This window comes from Pteronotus mesoamericanus, unplaced genomic scaffold, assembly GCF_021234165.1.
Source record: "Pteronotus mesoamericanus isolate MK-2021 breed Mesoamerican mustached bat unplaced genomic scaffold, CSHL_Meso_final contig_33, whole genome shotgun sequence".
Classification (NCBI taxonomy): domain Eukaryota; kingdom Metazoa; phylum Chordata; class Mammalia; order Chiroptera; family Mormoopidae; genus Pteronotus; species Pteronotus mesoamericanus.
Genome location: NW_026555135.1, coordinates 4,614,513 through 4,628,119, shown reverse-complemented (window position 1 = coordinate 4,628,119; position 13,607 = coordinate 4,614,513). Strand labels below are relative to the sequence as shown.

The 13,607-nt window shown below is 41.5% G+C and overlaps 1 protein-coding gene across 1 annotated transcript in view; it reads left to right on the top strand.

Moving 5' to 3' along the window:
- LOC129072690 (glycerophosphodiester phosphodiesterase domain-containing protein 4-like) overlaps nt 1-13,607 on the top strand; it is a 108,755-nt gene that overhangs the window by 50,147 nt on the left and 45,001 nt on the right. The window contains 6 exon segments of the mRNA XM_054576187.1: nt 721-780; nt 4,598-4,696; nt 4,767-4,860; nt 5,684-5,758; nt 6,551-6,696; nt 7,099-7,181. Of these exon segments, the coding sequence (XP_054432162.1) occupies nt 721-780; nt 4,598-4,696; nt 4,767-4,860; nt 5,684-5,758; nt 6,551-6,696; nt 7,099-7,181 (557 nt within the window).

Genomic DNA, 13,607 nt, shown 5'->3' with positions numbered 1-13,607 from the left:
TTGAAATGAGAATGATAATATTTAATACAATGGTATTTTATAGGGCTGGGTAAAGAAAAAATGAAATCAGATGCATGAAATTATTTTGGTAAAAGAATAAATTTTATACATATACCCAACTCTTAGTAATATATTATCTAATATAATATATAATATATGTAATATAATATATATTTGAGGACTCCACTTTTCAATTTCTGTTTCTACATTGTCTTGGTGACTGGCTAGGTTTACACTGAAATCTAACTAAGATTTACAGACTAAATCCATTGTTGAGAGCAGTGATTAAGAGTTGTGACAATGACACTGGATCCTCAAGAAAAGACTTTGAAATAACCCTTGGGAGTGCTGGCCCCTGCCCTCTGTTCTCTCACAAGTGGGTCTAAGTAATAGTTCCAGGAATAAGGTCCATCACAGGGATAAGAAATTGGTAGGAACTTAGGAAGGATATCAGTGTGTGGAGAGCATAATAATTAGCTCTTCCTGGGGATGCTGGGAAAAGTTACGATAGGAGGCAACATTTGAACTGGCTTTGAAAGGTCAGTGGCATGGCGGGGGAGAGCTTTCAGGCAGCGGAACAGCATGGCAACTCCCAGGGGCCAAGAAGTGCAGGTGGAACAAGAAGTGAATGAAGTGAAAGGCATTTGAACACAGAACAGCGCTGTGGGCCACAACTTGGTGATTTCAGAATAACATCCTTTTTCTTCTTTGCTTTTTCAGGTACTTGGATTTTTGTTGATTTGGGAAGGGAATGAACTCTACCTGCACTGGTGTCATAAGGTGGGACATCTGACTCTTTAGGGCACCTTACACCAGGACTGAATGTGCCTTTTTGGCACTGAGTGTAAGCATAGCATTGTGCTTTCTTCCTTGTTCCCTTTAGAAGGAACAGATAGATCTACTTACTCTGTTCTAACTGAAATCATTAAATTTCTAACAGATATAACTGATTTACTGAAGGATCTGAATGCCATCTTTATTTTTTGCTCTACTTCTTGTTTAACTTAGTCTGTGACTCTGTTCTTCCCATCCCTTTAAAATGTGAGGTGAGCTGTTCCTTTCCCAGTCCTCTGTAGTCACAAGGACATTCTAATTTCTGTCATTAAAAATTCAGTTTGTTGAAATGACCCAAACTCCAACTTGATGGTTTTCCCGTCCCCGCGGGTGGGAGCCCACATTGGTGGAGAGAGCTCACTGGTCCCGTCACCCTCGTCTCACCAAAGAGGGGCGCAGGGGAATAGGAGATGGGATAAAACAACACAGTCCCTCAAGGAAGGGCAAGGGGGCCCTCTGGGGTTGACCCATCAGGACCAGATATGTGCACCATGGGCTTCTCCTCTGTGTTTTTTCAGAGACCCTTCTGCTGAGAAGCCTGACTACAACTCTCTTGGTGGAGTCAATGCCTGTCTTCCTATACCCCCTAAGTTTATCGGGTGAGGTCCCTTCATTTGAAGCTTTTTAAAATGACATCGGCCTGGCCTCTCTCAAAGGGTCTGTATTCAGTCCCCAGAAAGCAGGTATCTGTGCCCCTTCCCTGCACCATCTGTGAACACGCAGGTCATTTCCAACATAGCCTCCTCCCTCATTTTGTTCTGCCTTGTGCTTGGGCAGCTCCACCACAGCCCCTTGCTTTTTTATAGACCGTTTCAGACATGGGTTTGATACATTTCCTCCTGTTTCCCAAAATCCAGGAACATGACAAACTCTCTGGGTTATTCTCTTAAATTTCCTTGTACTCAAGAGACAGATGAACTGGAAATGTAAACTTAAGTGTTATTACAATAGAATGAATGAAAATGGAAGTCATAAGGTCTTTTTTGGGAAAGAATGTGAATTGAGAAGTGAAGAAAATAGGTCTTATTGAAATCGCTATCTTCTTTTGAGTTGGGACACCTTGATCAGTTAGTCACTTCAAAGGATGCCTCCGGGATGAACCATCTGATGACTACATCCCAGGCTCGCGCCTGTGGTAGAAATCACGCTTACGTTGCCTCTGCCGCTGCGTGGCCCCTGCCTCAGCAGGACCTCCTCATTGCCTGGAAGTCAGGAAGCCAGTTTCGATGGCGGCATCTCTCACCTTTCCTCGGGCGCCGGGGAGGGCCCCTGCGGCACTTTTCATGGATGCTGACGCTTTCCTCAGCATGTAGTTTCAGTGTCCTCTGAGACCCCTCCACAGAACGTGATAGGGAGAGGGTAGGCTCGCCATGGGTGAGAGCATTCCAGCCAACTTTTCTCATTAAATCTCTGGATACTTTCTTCTATATTACACCGATTTCATCAAGCATGGACCACTGTTGAGGCAAGGTTCCGGTAACCAAAGAAACAATTAGAACCACTTCAAGATTCATAATACCTGGATTTTGATAAACTGTTCAGAAGCTGTAGTAGGTGTACTCATCAATAAATTTTGAAACCAGTGGAGGATAGGCTTATGAGACTTGAGAAGAGAGACTGCCTCTGTTGGCAAGGGAGACCCTGTTGGCTTGGAGTTTTAGTTTTAGTGTGCTCTGGATAAACCTGGGAGGAAAGGGTTAGCACCAGGTGTATAACCCATTCCTCTTCTAGTTAGGGATGCTCAGAGAGGAATGAATGACTTCAATCAAAACGCCTTGTAAACATGCTAATAACCCAACCTCCTGGAAAACACATATAAAGATGTTTATTAGCCAAAGGTAATGGGAGTCTTTATCCATGAAAATATCTAGCAGGGTATAGCGTGGTATATCTGGGTTGATTATTGTAAAGAAACCTGGAATTTATAGATTTATAGTGTGGGAGGCATGGCTGGCTGGAGTTGTATAATTAATGGATATCAGATAAGCATGTTCCATCACCACAAAGGCTCCTCCTATGAAGCAGTGTTTCCGCACACTTTGCTCAAAACACACCGCATATTTTAAGCCTGAGACTGGAATGTATCCTAGTACAGGAGAGGAAATAACTTTTTATTAGTATGTGAATTTGACAGGATCAGATTTCTCCAAGGGAAAATGTCTTCTGTACCTAATTGCTTGTATTCTTTAAATCACTAGTTAAGGTTGGTGTTGGGCAAAGTCGCAGAATCATGAGACTCATGCGAATCTGATTTGACAGTTAAACCTTTGTGCTGTGATGCACTTAATTTGCTAATACGTTATTTAATATTTTTGCATCGACTTACATAGGAGAGGTAGGCCTATACATTCAAGTGTCACTAATGACAGAAATGCATTCTGAGAAAAGCATTCCTTGGTGATTTTGTGATTGTGCAATGTTGTATAATTAGTCAACCCTAAGTGTTACAGCCTATTGCTCCCAGGCTACAGACCTGTACAGCATGTTACTGTACTGAATATTGTAGGCACTTCTGAGACAATAGTTAGTATTTGTGTATGTAAACATAACTAAACATAGAAAAGATACTGTGCATTTCTACCACTGGAGTGCAGTAGGTTTGTTTACGCCAGCATCACCACAAGTGCTTTGCTAATGCATTGCGCAACGACATTATGATGCTACAACATAACTAGGTGATAGAAAATTTTCAGCTCCATTATAATCTTATGGGAACCACCATTGTATATGAGGTTTGTCATTGACCAAAACGTTATTGTGGCACATGAGTATATTTTTTATTTTCTTGTAATGTCCTTGTTGAGTTTAGATATCAATATTTTGTTGGCTTCACAAGAGAAGTTAGAAAGTGTTACCTCTCTTTCTATTCTCTAGAAGAGTTTGTCAATGATTAGAAATATTTCTTTCTTAAATATAGAGGGAAGCAAAAGTAAGTTAACAGTTGTTCATAAAGAAGAATATAGGAAAGTTAGGATTATTACAATAGCTTTATTAACTCAGTGTTTCACATAGCACAACTGTAGTCCTACTTTTGATCACCTCCATGTTTCGTAAAGTTAACCATTCATGCCAGCAAGTCTTAGAGGACAGATTATGGAAAGGAACTAAGCACTTTCTAGAAAGCAGGACAGATGTAAAAAAGAAAGACTATACATTTCAAGGAAAATGTATAGAACCTTGAGAACCTTGGTCTCAAGGTACTTTATGAAGTGTACAGTGTTCTGGCATGAGGCAGAGTCTTTTCATCTGTTCAAAAAGTATTTACCCAATGCTTCCTATGTGTCAGACATTCTGCAAGGCAGTGAGGATATAATCCTAAATACTTTACTTGATGTCATGAAGTTGATAGTCTGTTGGGAAAACATACATTGAAAAGGTAATTACAAAATATTATTTACTTGTGACTCTATTAACTGGGATAAAATAAGTAGTGATATTTATAGTGGTCATTGTTGAAACTGAGTGAGAGATTGCAGGCAATGCTGAGGGCGCAGGTGAGGCTGGAGATGGTAATTAGTAAAGGCATCAGACCATGTAGCTGTGTGACTTTTTTTCCCAGCCCTGCTATACAACAAAAACTTGGAGGCAAAGAAGGTAAGTGATTGGATTTATCCAACATTGGGGATTTGCAGGATGGTCAGAGTAGAAGGATGAGGAAATGAGGTCCCTGACATTGTGGGGACACACATGCAATTCCCAAGGACAGTTCTGATCATCAAAGCCGAGAGTCTGGCAGTCAGGAGATACTGTTTTGTTTCCTCAGATCCTGACTGTGCTAGTGATTGGGACATGCACGTTTTTTATGACGGTTTTATGCAAATACTGGAACGACAGGTGGCTGACATTGGGGCTCTCACTGAAGGTACGCATCATCCTGTAGGTCTAGCACTGTTTGGCCAGTGCGGTCAGCCTGACTTTTGGCTTTTTCCCAGGTCTTTGCTCCCTACTTGCACCTGAGCAGCATACCTGTGATGGTTCTCCTTTCCTGGCCTGTGGCCTTCTACTTGGTCCATTGGGAACAAGAAGGTATGTCGTGTGGGCGGAGCCTGATCCTTCCAACTCTGGCTTTAGCTTGCACACTCTACTCAGCAAAGCACAAGCTTGGTAGATAGCCACCACTCTGCCCCTGTGAAATCTGTTTAGCTTATTACTCAGGCATGTTCCTTATGGCCAAACTCACAACCCCACATGGCCAGTCAGACATTTTCCTGACCAAACAGGCCTGCTTCTAAAGAGGGATTCTCCTAGGAAAGCAAGAATTATCTCCATGTTGTTAAAACAATGACTGTCTGAAATAGAATGGGGTTAGGGGGAGGGTAGAGGCCATTTTAATTTTATTTGACAGAGTGATGGTACGAGTCACTCTGTTCTTTGAGACTGCATTCAACTGTTACCGTTTCCACTAGTGAACTTATACTAGCTCAGAGATCCCTGGTTTTCCTCTAATAACACAAAACAGGCCACTGTGTCTGTCACGCCTGGGAACTTAGAGCAGGAGGAGAAGTGTCTATGTCAGCCATTGGATCCCTCTCCGTTCTTTGCCCTAATATCATGGAAACCAAAGAGAATCAGAAGTTGTTTTGAGAATGGAGTTATCCCTCAGCACCCTTAATAAGGAACCAGTGGGCCCTTTTTTCTATGTCTCTTTACTGCTGTTTACACAGGAGTGTTTGCTTCCTGATTGTACAAGGATGGAGACAAGAGAATGACTAGATGGGTAGTGGCGCCATTGTGTGTTTCTACATGTGCGTATGTGTCCTTGTATGTGGAGGATGAATTGTAGGAAATGTTTTGGGGCAAGAGCTGAAAGGGGACAATAATGAACTCTTTTCCATTTCTGAAATTTTAGCTAGATTCAGAAGAGACAAGAGTATACATCAAAGGAGAAGAGTCCAGAGATGTACTAGGCTCACAAAGCTGAGAGGTTAGAACTGGAGACAGATTTGAAAGTACCTGAAGTATAGGTGGTAACTTAAAAATGTACACATGGGTAAAATCCTCAGAGGCCTACAATTAGAAGTGTTGGGGAGTGGCCAGTGATAACAGGCATGGTGGATGAGGTGTGTGCGGGTGTGTGTGTGTGAGAGAGAGGGAAGCAAATACAGTATTAATATTTAGTGAGTACCTATTATGAGTCAGCACTGTCATATCAGCTCTGTGAGGTAGACGTTAGCAGCAAGATAACCCCATCTTTCCGAATGAAGAAGATGGAGACCCAGAGTGGATAAACAGTGTGTCCTTAGTCACACAATGTGACAGTGGTAGTGTCTGACTTTGAACGCAGATTTCTGTCAGCCAGTGCCCCTTCCGCTGTCCTGCACTGCATTATATGTAGGGGCGTTGTAGGCTGATCTTTACTGGCCTCAGGGCTTTCTCAGCACCAGGCGTTCTGCCCGTACTCCTGAGAAGGTATTCCTTAACACGCCCTCTCCTTCCTTTGCTTCCCACCCCTTGCACAGTTAATTTCCTGTAAACTTTCAGTCAAATAATATTGCCTTCATAATAATGCTTACATTTGGATAGTCCTGTTCTTTCAAATCCTTGAAAATAAATGAGGTTCTGGCAGAAATAGAGTGTCAATCAGGCAGTCCACAGAGTCAACGAAACCTGTGCCCTGGTGTTTACTGAGTGCTGCTTTGGGATAGTTAGTTGCTTGGGATGGTCTCCATTCCTCTTATCTTTTTTTCTTATTCCCTCCTCCTTCCAACTTTTTCAGCTGTACAAGTGGCTGTTGGATTGCCATTTTTTCTTATCCTTTTATGTCTGTTTGTGGTGCCATTTGGGATTTATTCTCCCTGCCTTCAGGAGAAGGATAAATTGGGACCCAAGCCAGGCATCTTTGGACATAGAGGTGCACCCATGGTAGGTGTGAACATGATGAACATGGGTGAGTAGCTGTGTGCATGGACTCTGTGCATAAGAGAAGGGGACGTCAGAATCTCAGGAATCTGGAGAAGAAAAGGGGCTGGCTTTAGGTGACAAGAATCAAGAGTTAACTGTGGAGGTTGCACTTGAACCCAGGTCACCTGCCAGTCCATTTCTCGGTACTGTGCCCAGTGGCTTTGCCTCAGGCGCTCAGGTGAGCAGAGTCCTAGGTTCATACTGGGTGGGGGAGAATATAGGTAGTCTCTTTGAAAAAGTCTCTGAGGGAGCCAAGGTCTGCTCCCTGAAACCTTTTTGTCGCTGGGCATCTTCCCTCCTATAAAAGGGATGTTGGGAAGAGAAACTCGGAGGTAGATGGTCTGATGTCCTTTTCTTCCACAGCTGGGCCCTGAGAATACCATGATGTCCTTTGAGAAAGCTGTCGAACACGGGGCCTTTGGGCTGGAGTCTGACGTATTCCTGAGGTAGGAAAGCAGGGGTTGGGTGGGGAGGAGGTAAGGCCAGTGCCACGGAAGATGACCAGCCTGGCCCCCGTTGTAGAGAGGACAAGCTTGATGGGTTTCTCCAGTGCTCATGTGCTGTAGATGCGCATAGCATACGCACGCACACACACACACACACACACACACACACACACACAAGCCCCTTCTCCCTTCCAAATCACACTCTATGTAGACTCCGCACGTAGTTCATATTTATCCCTTTGCAAACCATGCTTAAAACTTAAACCCCATGCACTTACCTAGCAATATGCTTACCTAACAGTACCCAGACACCTGCTGTATTCCAGGCCTTCTTCTGAGGGCTGTTGAGAGGGAAATGAGTACAGTACACTGCTGCCTAAGAGATGTTCCCAGCCAGTAAAGGAGGCATGGCATGTTTACCACAGTATCAGACCATTTGTGGCGGTGCCTTCCAGAGAAGATTAAGTCAAATGCAGTGGAACTTCTGTGGAGCAAAAGGCCACCTCCTTTTGTGTGAAAAAGACCTAATACTCAGAATTGTGTTTGGATTGAGTCTTGAAGGAAAAATGTTACTTTACCAAGTGGATATGGGGAAAGATGGTAATACAGACAGAGGCAACAGCTTTCTCAAGGGCACATAAATCAGGACAACAATCGGTGAGCTAACCTGCATGGATGCCAAATTGATAGGCTTAGGGAACAGGAGAGGGCCACGTGAGGAGGAGGAATGGCTGCAAGGCTCCCTGCGACTGGATCACAGAGATCCCCACATGTGTAAAGCGCAGCCGTCGCAGGTTTTACCAGATTACCTTCTTGTCTTAAAAAGACATGTTTTAGAAAGACTCATCTGGCCATCTATGGGGGAGCCTTCTTCAGGAGATGGGTAGTGGGCTGTAGCAATGTCCAAGGGAAAACAAAAGAATACCTGGACCAGAGCAGGGGTGTGGACAAAAGACGTGTCGTGCTGTGCAATCTACGTACCTGAGCAGCTGGAAGTAGAAAGGCTTCATCTCTAGCACGAGGAAATTAGTGAGTGTGGTGAGTACAGACTCCCTTCCCAGCCTCTCTGTGAGGCAAAAGGAAGAGAAACGAACATTTAATTCAAAGATCAAGAAATGTGGTTTGAAATGTATTGGGAAGGTCATAGAGCTGGAATGTACGTGATCAAGCCAGGATTGGAACTAGATTTTTTGACGCCAGACTGGGGTTCTCGACATTACCCAACAATGACAAGTGCTCCCTGCAGACTATTCGAATCAGGGTTTTGATGCAGGATGCCCCTATGCGAGCCCCTGGGTTCATTCGTGGAAGTGCTTGGCGGTCGTGGCATAACGTGGTAAAGGTGCTGAGCCCACGAGGTCCTGGCTCACGGTCTTTCTCTCTTCCCTTGTTTCTGTGACTTCAGCTGTGATGTGGATGATCCTTCCAGCACCTCAGTTTCTCTCCTTGATGACATCTTCATCTCCAGTGATCATCTCCACATACCCCACCATGTACATTGATGGTCACACCCTAAGCTTCATCACCTCCAAAGACTGCTTATCAGTCAGGACGTGACTATCACACCAGTATCTTTAACAGGGAAAATGTAGTATCAAGAATTACTATGTGGTGAAATGTAGTAAACTACTTAACGAGTTTAAAAAATACCCCATGAGTATAAAACTAGCAAGTGCAGCTACTGGAGCTTATGTCCAGAGGAAATGGAGTAAGCACATTCTACCCTGTCCTTTCCAGGAATTATAAGTTAATTAATTAATTAAAAACTGGACAAAAAGTCACAAAGCAACTGACAGAAGATGCTGGAAAGTGGAGAAATGGTGATGACTGGCTGAGTTTCATTAGACTCCAGGAACTACCAATTAGGTAGAGAATTCCTTTTTGTTTTTGTTTCTTAATTTTTAATTTTTCAATCATGTTTATTCTATTATAGTCATCTCAGTTTTTCTTCCTTTGCCCTTCTCTACCAATCCCACCCGCCTCCCTTTCCCACTATGAATTCCCACTCTGTTGTCCATGTCCATGGGTCATTCATACATGTTCTTTGTTTTGTCCCTTCTCTCCACCACTGTCGTACTTCCCCATCCCCTCTGGTCTCTTTCAGTTTGCTCCCTGTTTCCATGCCTGTGGTTTATTTTGTTCATTAATATATTTTGTTGAATATATTCCACTTACAGGTGAGATCATTTGGTATTTGTTTTTCACTGACTGGCTTATTTCATTTAGCATAATATTCTTGGGTTATATCCTTGTTGTTGCAAAAGATAGTAGTTCCTTCTTTCTATTTTTTAAAATGCAGATTGAGTTTATTTTAAATGTCAAAATCCATTATAAAATATTAAAAAATTTAAATCCACTAGAAAGTCTCAGCAATTAAAAAACATGACTCCAGCACAGGATTAATCAAGTAGATCAATGAAATAAAATGAGCATTCTTGAAACAAACATATATTTCTGCCTAACAATACATTGAATGTAATACAATGCATCTAGTAATACATTGAATGTAATACTAGAATACAAAACGTATTCAAGTGAGTTAAAAATCAATATGTAAAGTCTAAGGAGTTTTAGGAGAATATACAAAATAACATTTTTCTTACCCTGAAGTAAAATATTCAAACCCAGAAGCTATAAAGTAAAATATTGATAATATGACTATATTAAACACTTAAGACTATATAGTAATATACATATAAAAAAGTTAAAGGACAGGTAATAGAATAGGAAGGTATTTGCAACACATCTAAAAAAGGTAAAAATTATTTTTTAGGGAAAAAATCCTATAAACAGTTAATCCAAAAATGGATAAAGAATACCAAAAAGTCATTTAAAGCTTTTTACACATAATAGAAATAGGCAAGAAATATACAAAAACAGGTTCAGTTTCAATAAATAATAAAGTAACAGCACATCATTGTGACAATCAGATTACTAAGTATTAAAAATACTGGTAATATCAAGTATTGGTGGCTGTGAAAGGAACTGGGTATTCATAGACTCTTTTTCTTCATCTTTTTAAAGCAGTCCCTTTAACATATCTTGCAAAGCTGGTTTGGTAGAGGTGTATTCTTTTAGCCACGTTTTTTCTGGGAAACTCCTTATTTCACCTTCCATTTTAATTGAGAGCCTTGCTGGGTAGAGCAGTCTTGGTTGCAGGCCTTTGCTTTTCATGACTTGGAGTATTTCTTGCAATTCCCTCCTGGCTTGTATTTCTGTTGAGAAGTCAGCTGCTAGCCATACTGGGGTTCCCTTATATGTTACTACCTGTTTCTCTCTTGCTACCTTTCGTATTCTCTGCTTGTCTTTGATATTTGCCATTTTAATGATGATGATTCTTAGAGTGGGTCTCATTGGGTTCCTCTTGAATGGGACCCTCTGTGCTTCCTTGTGAAGAAAAAGACTTGTGAGACTTTTTCTCTCCTCAAATTAGGGGAAATTTTCCATCATAACTTTTTCGAACAGGTTCTCTAACCCTTCCTCCTTCTCTTCTCCTTCTGGTATCCCTATTATACGGACATTATTACATTTCAGGTTGTCCTGCATTTCCCTTAATGCCTCTTCAATTTTTTTTTTTTTTTTTTTTTTTAGTCCTTTTTCATTTTCTTGCTCCTTCTGGGAGCTTTTTTTCTACCTTGTCCTCCAGCTTGCTGATTCAGTCCTCTGCTTCATCCAGCCTGCTTTTGATTCCTTCTGCTGTGTTCTTCAATTCAGAAATTGTATTCTTCATTTCCTCTTGTCTTTTATTGATGCTGATATAGTTTGCAGTAAGTTCCTAATGGTTTCCCTATAGATTTTTGTAATTCTCTTTGTGCTCACTGAGGTCATTGAGCTTCCTCAGAACCATTGTTTTGAACTCAGTGTCTGATAGTTTCCTTGCCTCTATTTCATTTAGTTCTCTTTGTGGGGATTCCTCCTTTCCCTACCACTGGAGTCGTTTCTTTGTCTTCCCATTATTTGTGAGACTCTTTTTTTTTCTTCTGCTTCAATTGATCTATCTGATTTCCTGACTTTGTGGTGTGAACTTCCATGGTTGGTGACTGCTGTTTTCCCTTTCTGTATCTGCCTCTGATGATGTCAGATGATGACCCTGTCTGATCTTAGGCACTCTGTTCGAGATTTCCAGGAATCTACTGTCTGTCTCAATCTGTTGTTAATCTACTCACTCTGCACTCAGCAGTCAGTCTTAGACACCACAGGGTGGGGCAGAATCCCTCCTAGGGGTGAGGTGATGGGGTCCTCTCATGCTGCTGCCACTCAGGGGAGTAGTCTGTATGAGCCAGATAGCTGCTGTCATATAGGGAACTAGTGAACACCGCAATCCCACAAGCTACTCTCTTCATTCTCTTCCTAAAGCCTTATTCCCCAGTCTTTCCTCAGGCATCTCTAGCTCACTCTGATCCCGCCTTTGCCAGAGCCCAGGGTGAGTGGCCTCAAATAAAAATGTATGCATTAGTCCTCTAAATGGCTCTTTGTATCTCTAGCTGCCTGTCTTTGGAAAAGAGCAGCCCTCCTGCTTTTCACAGGTGGCTGTTGTCTGTTGACTGTACACTTTTGAGCGCTGGTGCTGTAGGGTGGAAATCCCCATGTAAGGGTTAGAGCCTGCTCTTCTCAGCGGTATCCAACTGGTCGTTTCGTTATCTTTCTGATGCTGCCACCCGTGAGCACCCTGCCCACCTTCTTGAGTCTCTGCCACACTCCTTATCAGTTAGGTTGTACTAAAGCTGATTCTTCAGTCCAAAGTTATAAGGCTCCTCTCTCGCAATTGTTCAGTTGTTTGTACCAGGTGATTTCTCCACAATATAGTTGTAATTCCAGATTGGTCCTGGAAGGAGTTGGTGTGAATTCCACTCACTCCTCTGCAATCTTGATTATCTGTTGTTGTTGTTTTAGTTTGTCTTTTTTTCATATATTCTGATATGAGCTCTGGAGAGATCTGAAACCCAGAAAACACCTATATCTGCAGATTGGGGGGAAAAAAACTCTCCAAAGGCTTCATTTTCTAGCAATAGACTGGCAGAAGTATAGCCCAGTAAGATATAAACACATTGACTATACTAGCCTTACTCAGGTGAACATCACAAAACCATCACTCCCCACCCTCTCACTGCCTGGAACTCGCCCTGAGACTATAGGCAGATCCCTGTCTTCCATTCCTGCCCTGTGTAAGAGGAGTACCCCTTTCTTCACTCCCCCAACTAGAGGGTAAGCAGAGATTTATAAAGAGTAGTTATTTATAGAAAGGAATTTTTATTGTGGTAATATATGCTTAACATAAAAGTTACTATTTTATTTTTATTTAGGTGTATAGGTCAGTGGCATTAAGTTTATTCACCTTATTTTGCTAGCATCACCAGTGTCCATCTCTAGAACTTTTTCATCTTCTCATATTGAAACTATGTGCCTATTAAGTACAGATTCCTTGATCTTCCTGTCCCTTCCCTCAGGCCCTTGCAACCACTATTCTGTTTCCTCTCTCTATGAATTGGTATACTCTAGTTAACTCATATCAGTGGAATTATATGGTATTGGTCATTTTGTTTTTAGCCCATTTTACTTAGCACAATGTCAAGGTTCATCTATATTGTAGCATATGTCAAAATTTTCTTTTTTATTGTGTTAAAAAACATAAAATTTGTTATCTTCACCATTTTTAAGTATACAGTTCAGAAGCATTAACTATTGTCACATTGTTGTGAAACAGATCTCTGTAACTTTTTCCTCTTGGAAATCTGAACCTCTGTAACCATTATACAACAACTCCCTCTTGTCCCTTCTTCTTAGCCCCTAGTGACAACCATTCTACTTTCTATGTATTTTACTCCTTTATATACCTTTTATATACTGGAATCATATAGAATTTGTTTTTTTCTGTTTTATTTCACTTAGCATAATATCTTCAAGGTTTATCCATGTTGTAGCATGTAACAGACTTTCCTTCCTTTTTCAGGCTGAAAAATGTTCCATTGTATGTATATACCACATTTTGCTTATTTATTCATCTCCCAATGGACATTTTCTGTTTTTTTGTTATTTTGATCAAAGGCTTGTTTATTTCAAAAATATATAAGATTACTATTTACTGTCTTAGAGTTGTAACAATTATACTTTATAAACAGCTCTTTTTTATTGTTTATTCTATTATAGTTGTCCCAATTTTTCCCCCTTTTGTCCCCCTCCACTGGCCTAACCCCTAGCACCCACAGTCCACCCCCTCTATGTTGCCCATGTCCATGAGTCATTCATACATGTTCTTTGACTAATCCCTTCCCCTTCCTTCCACCATTCCCACCTCTCTCCTCCCCTCCTACAGCTATCAGTCTGTTCCATGTTTCCATGTCTCTGCTTCTATTTTTTTCAGTTATTTTGTTCACTAGATTCCAGTTATAAGTGAGGTCATATGATATTTGTCTTTTGCCAGCTGGC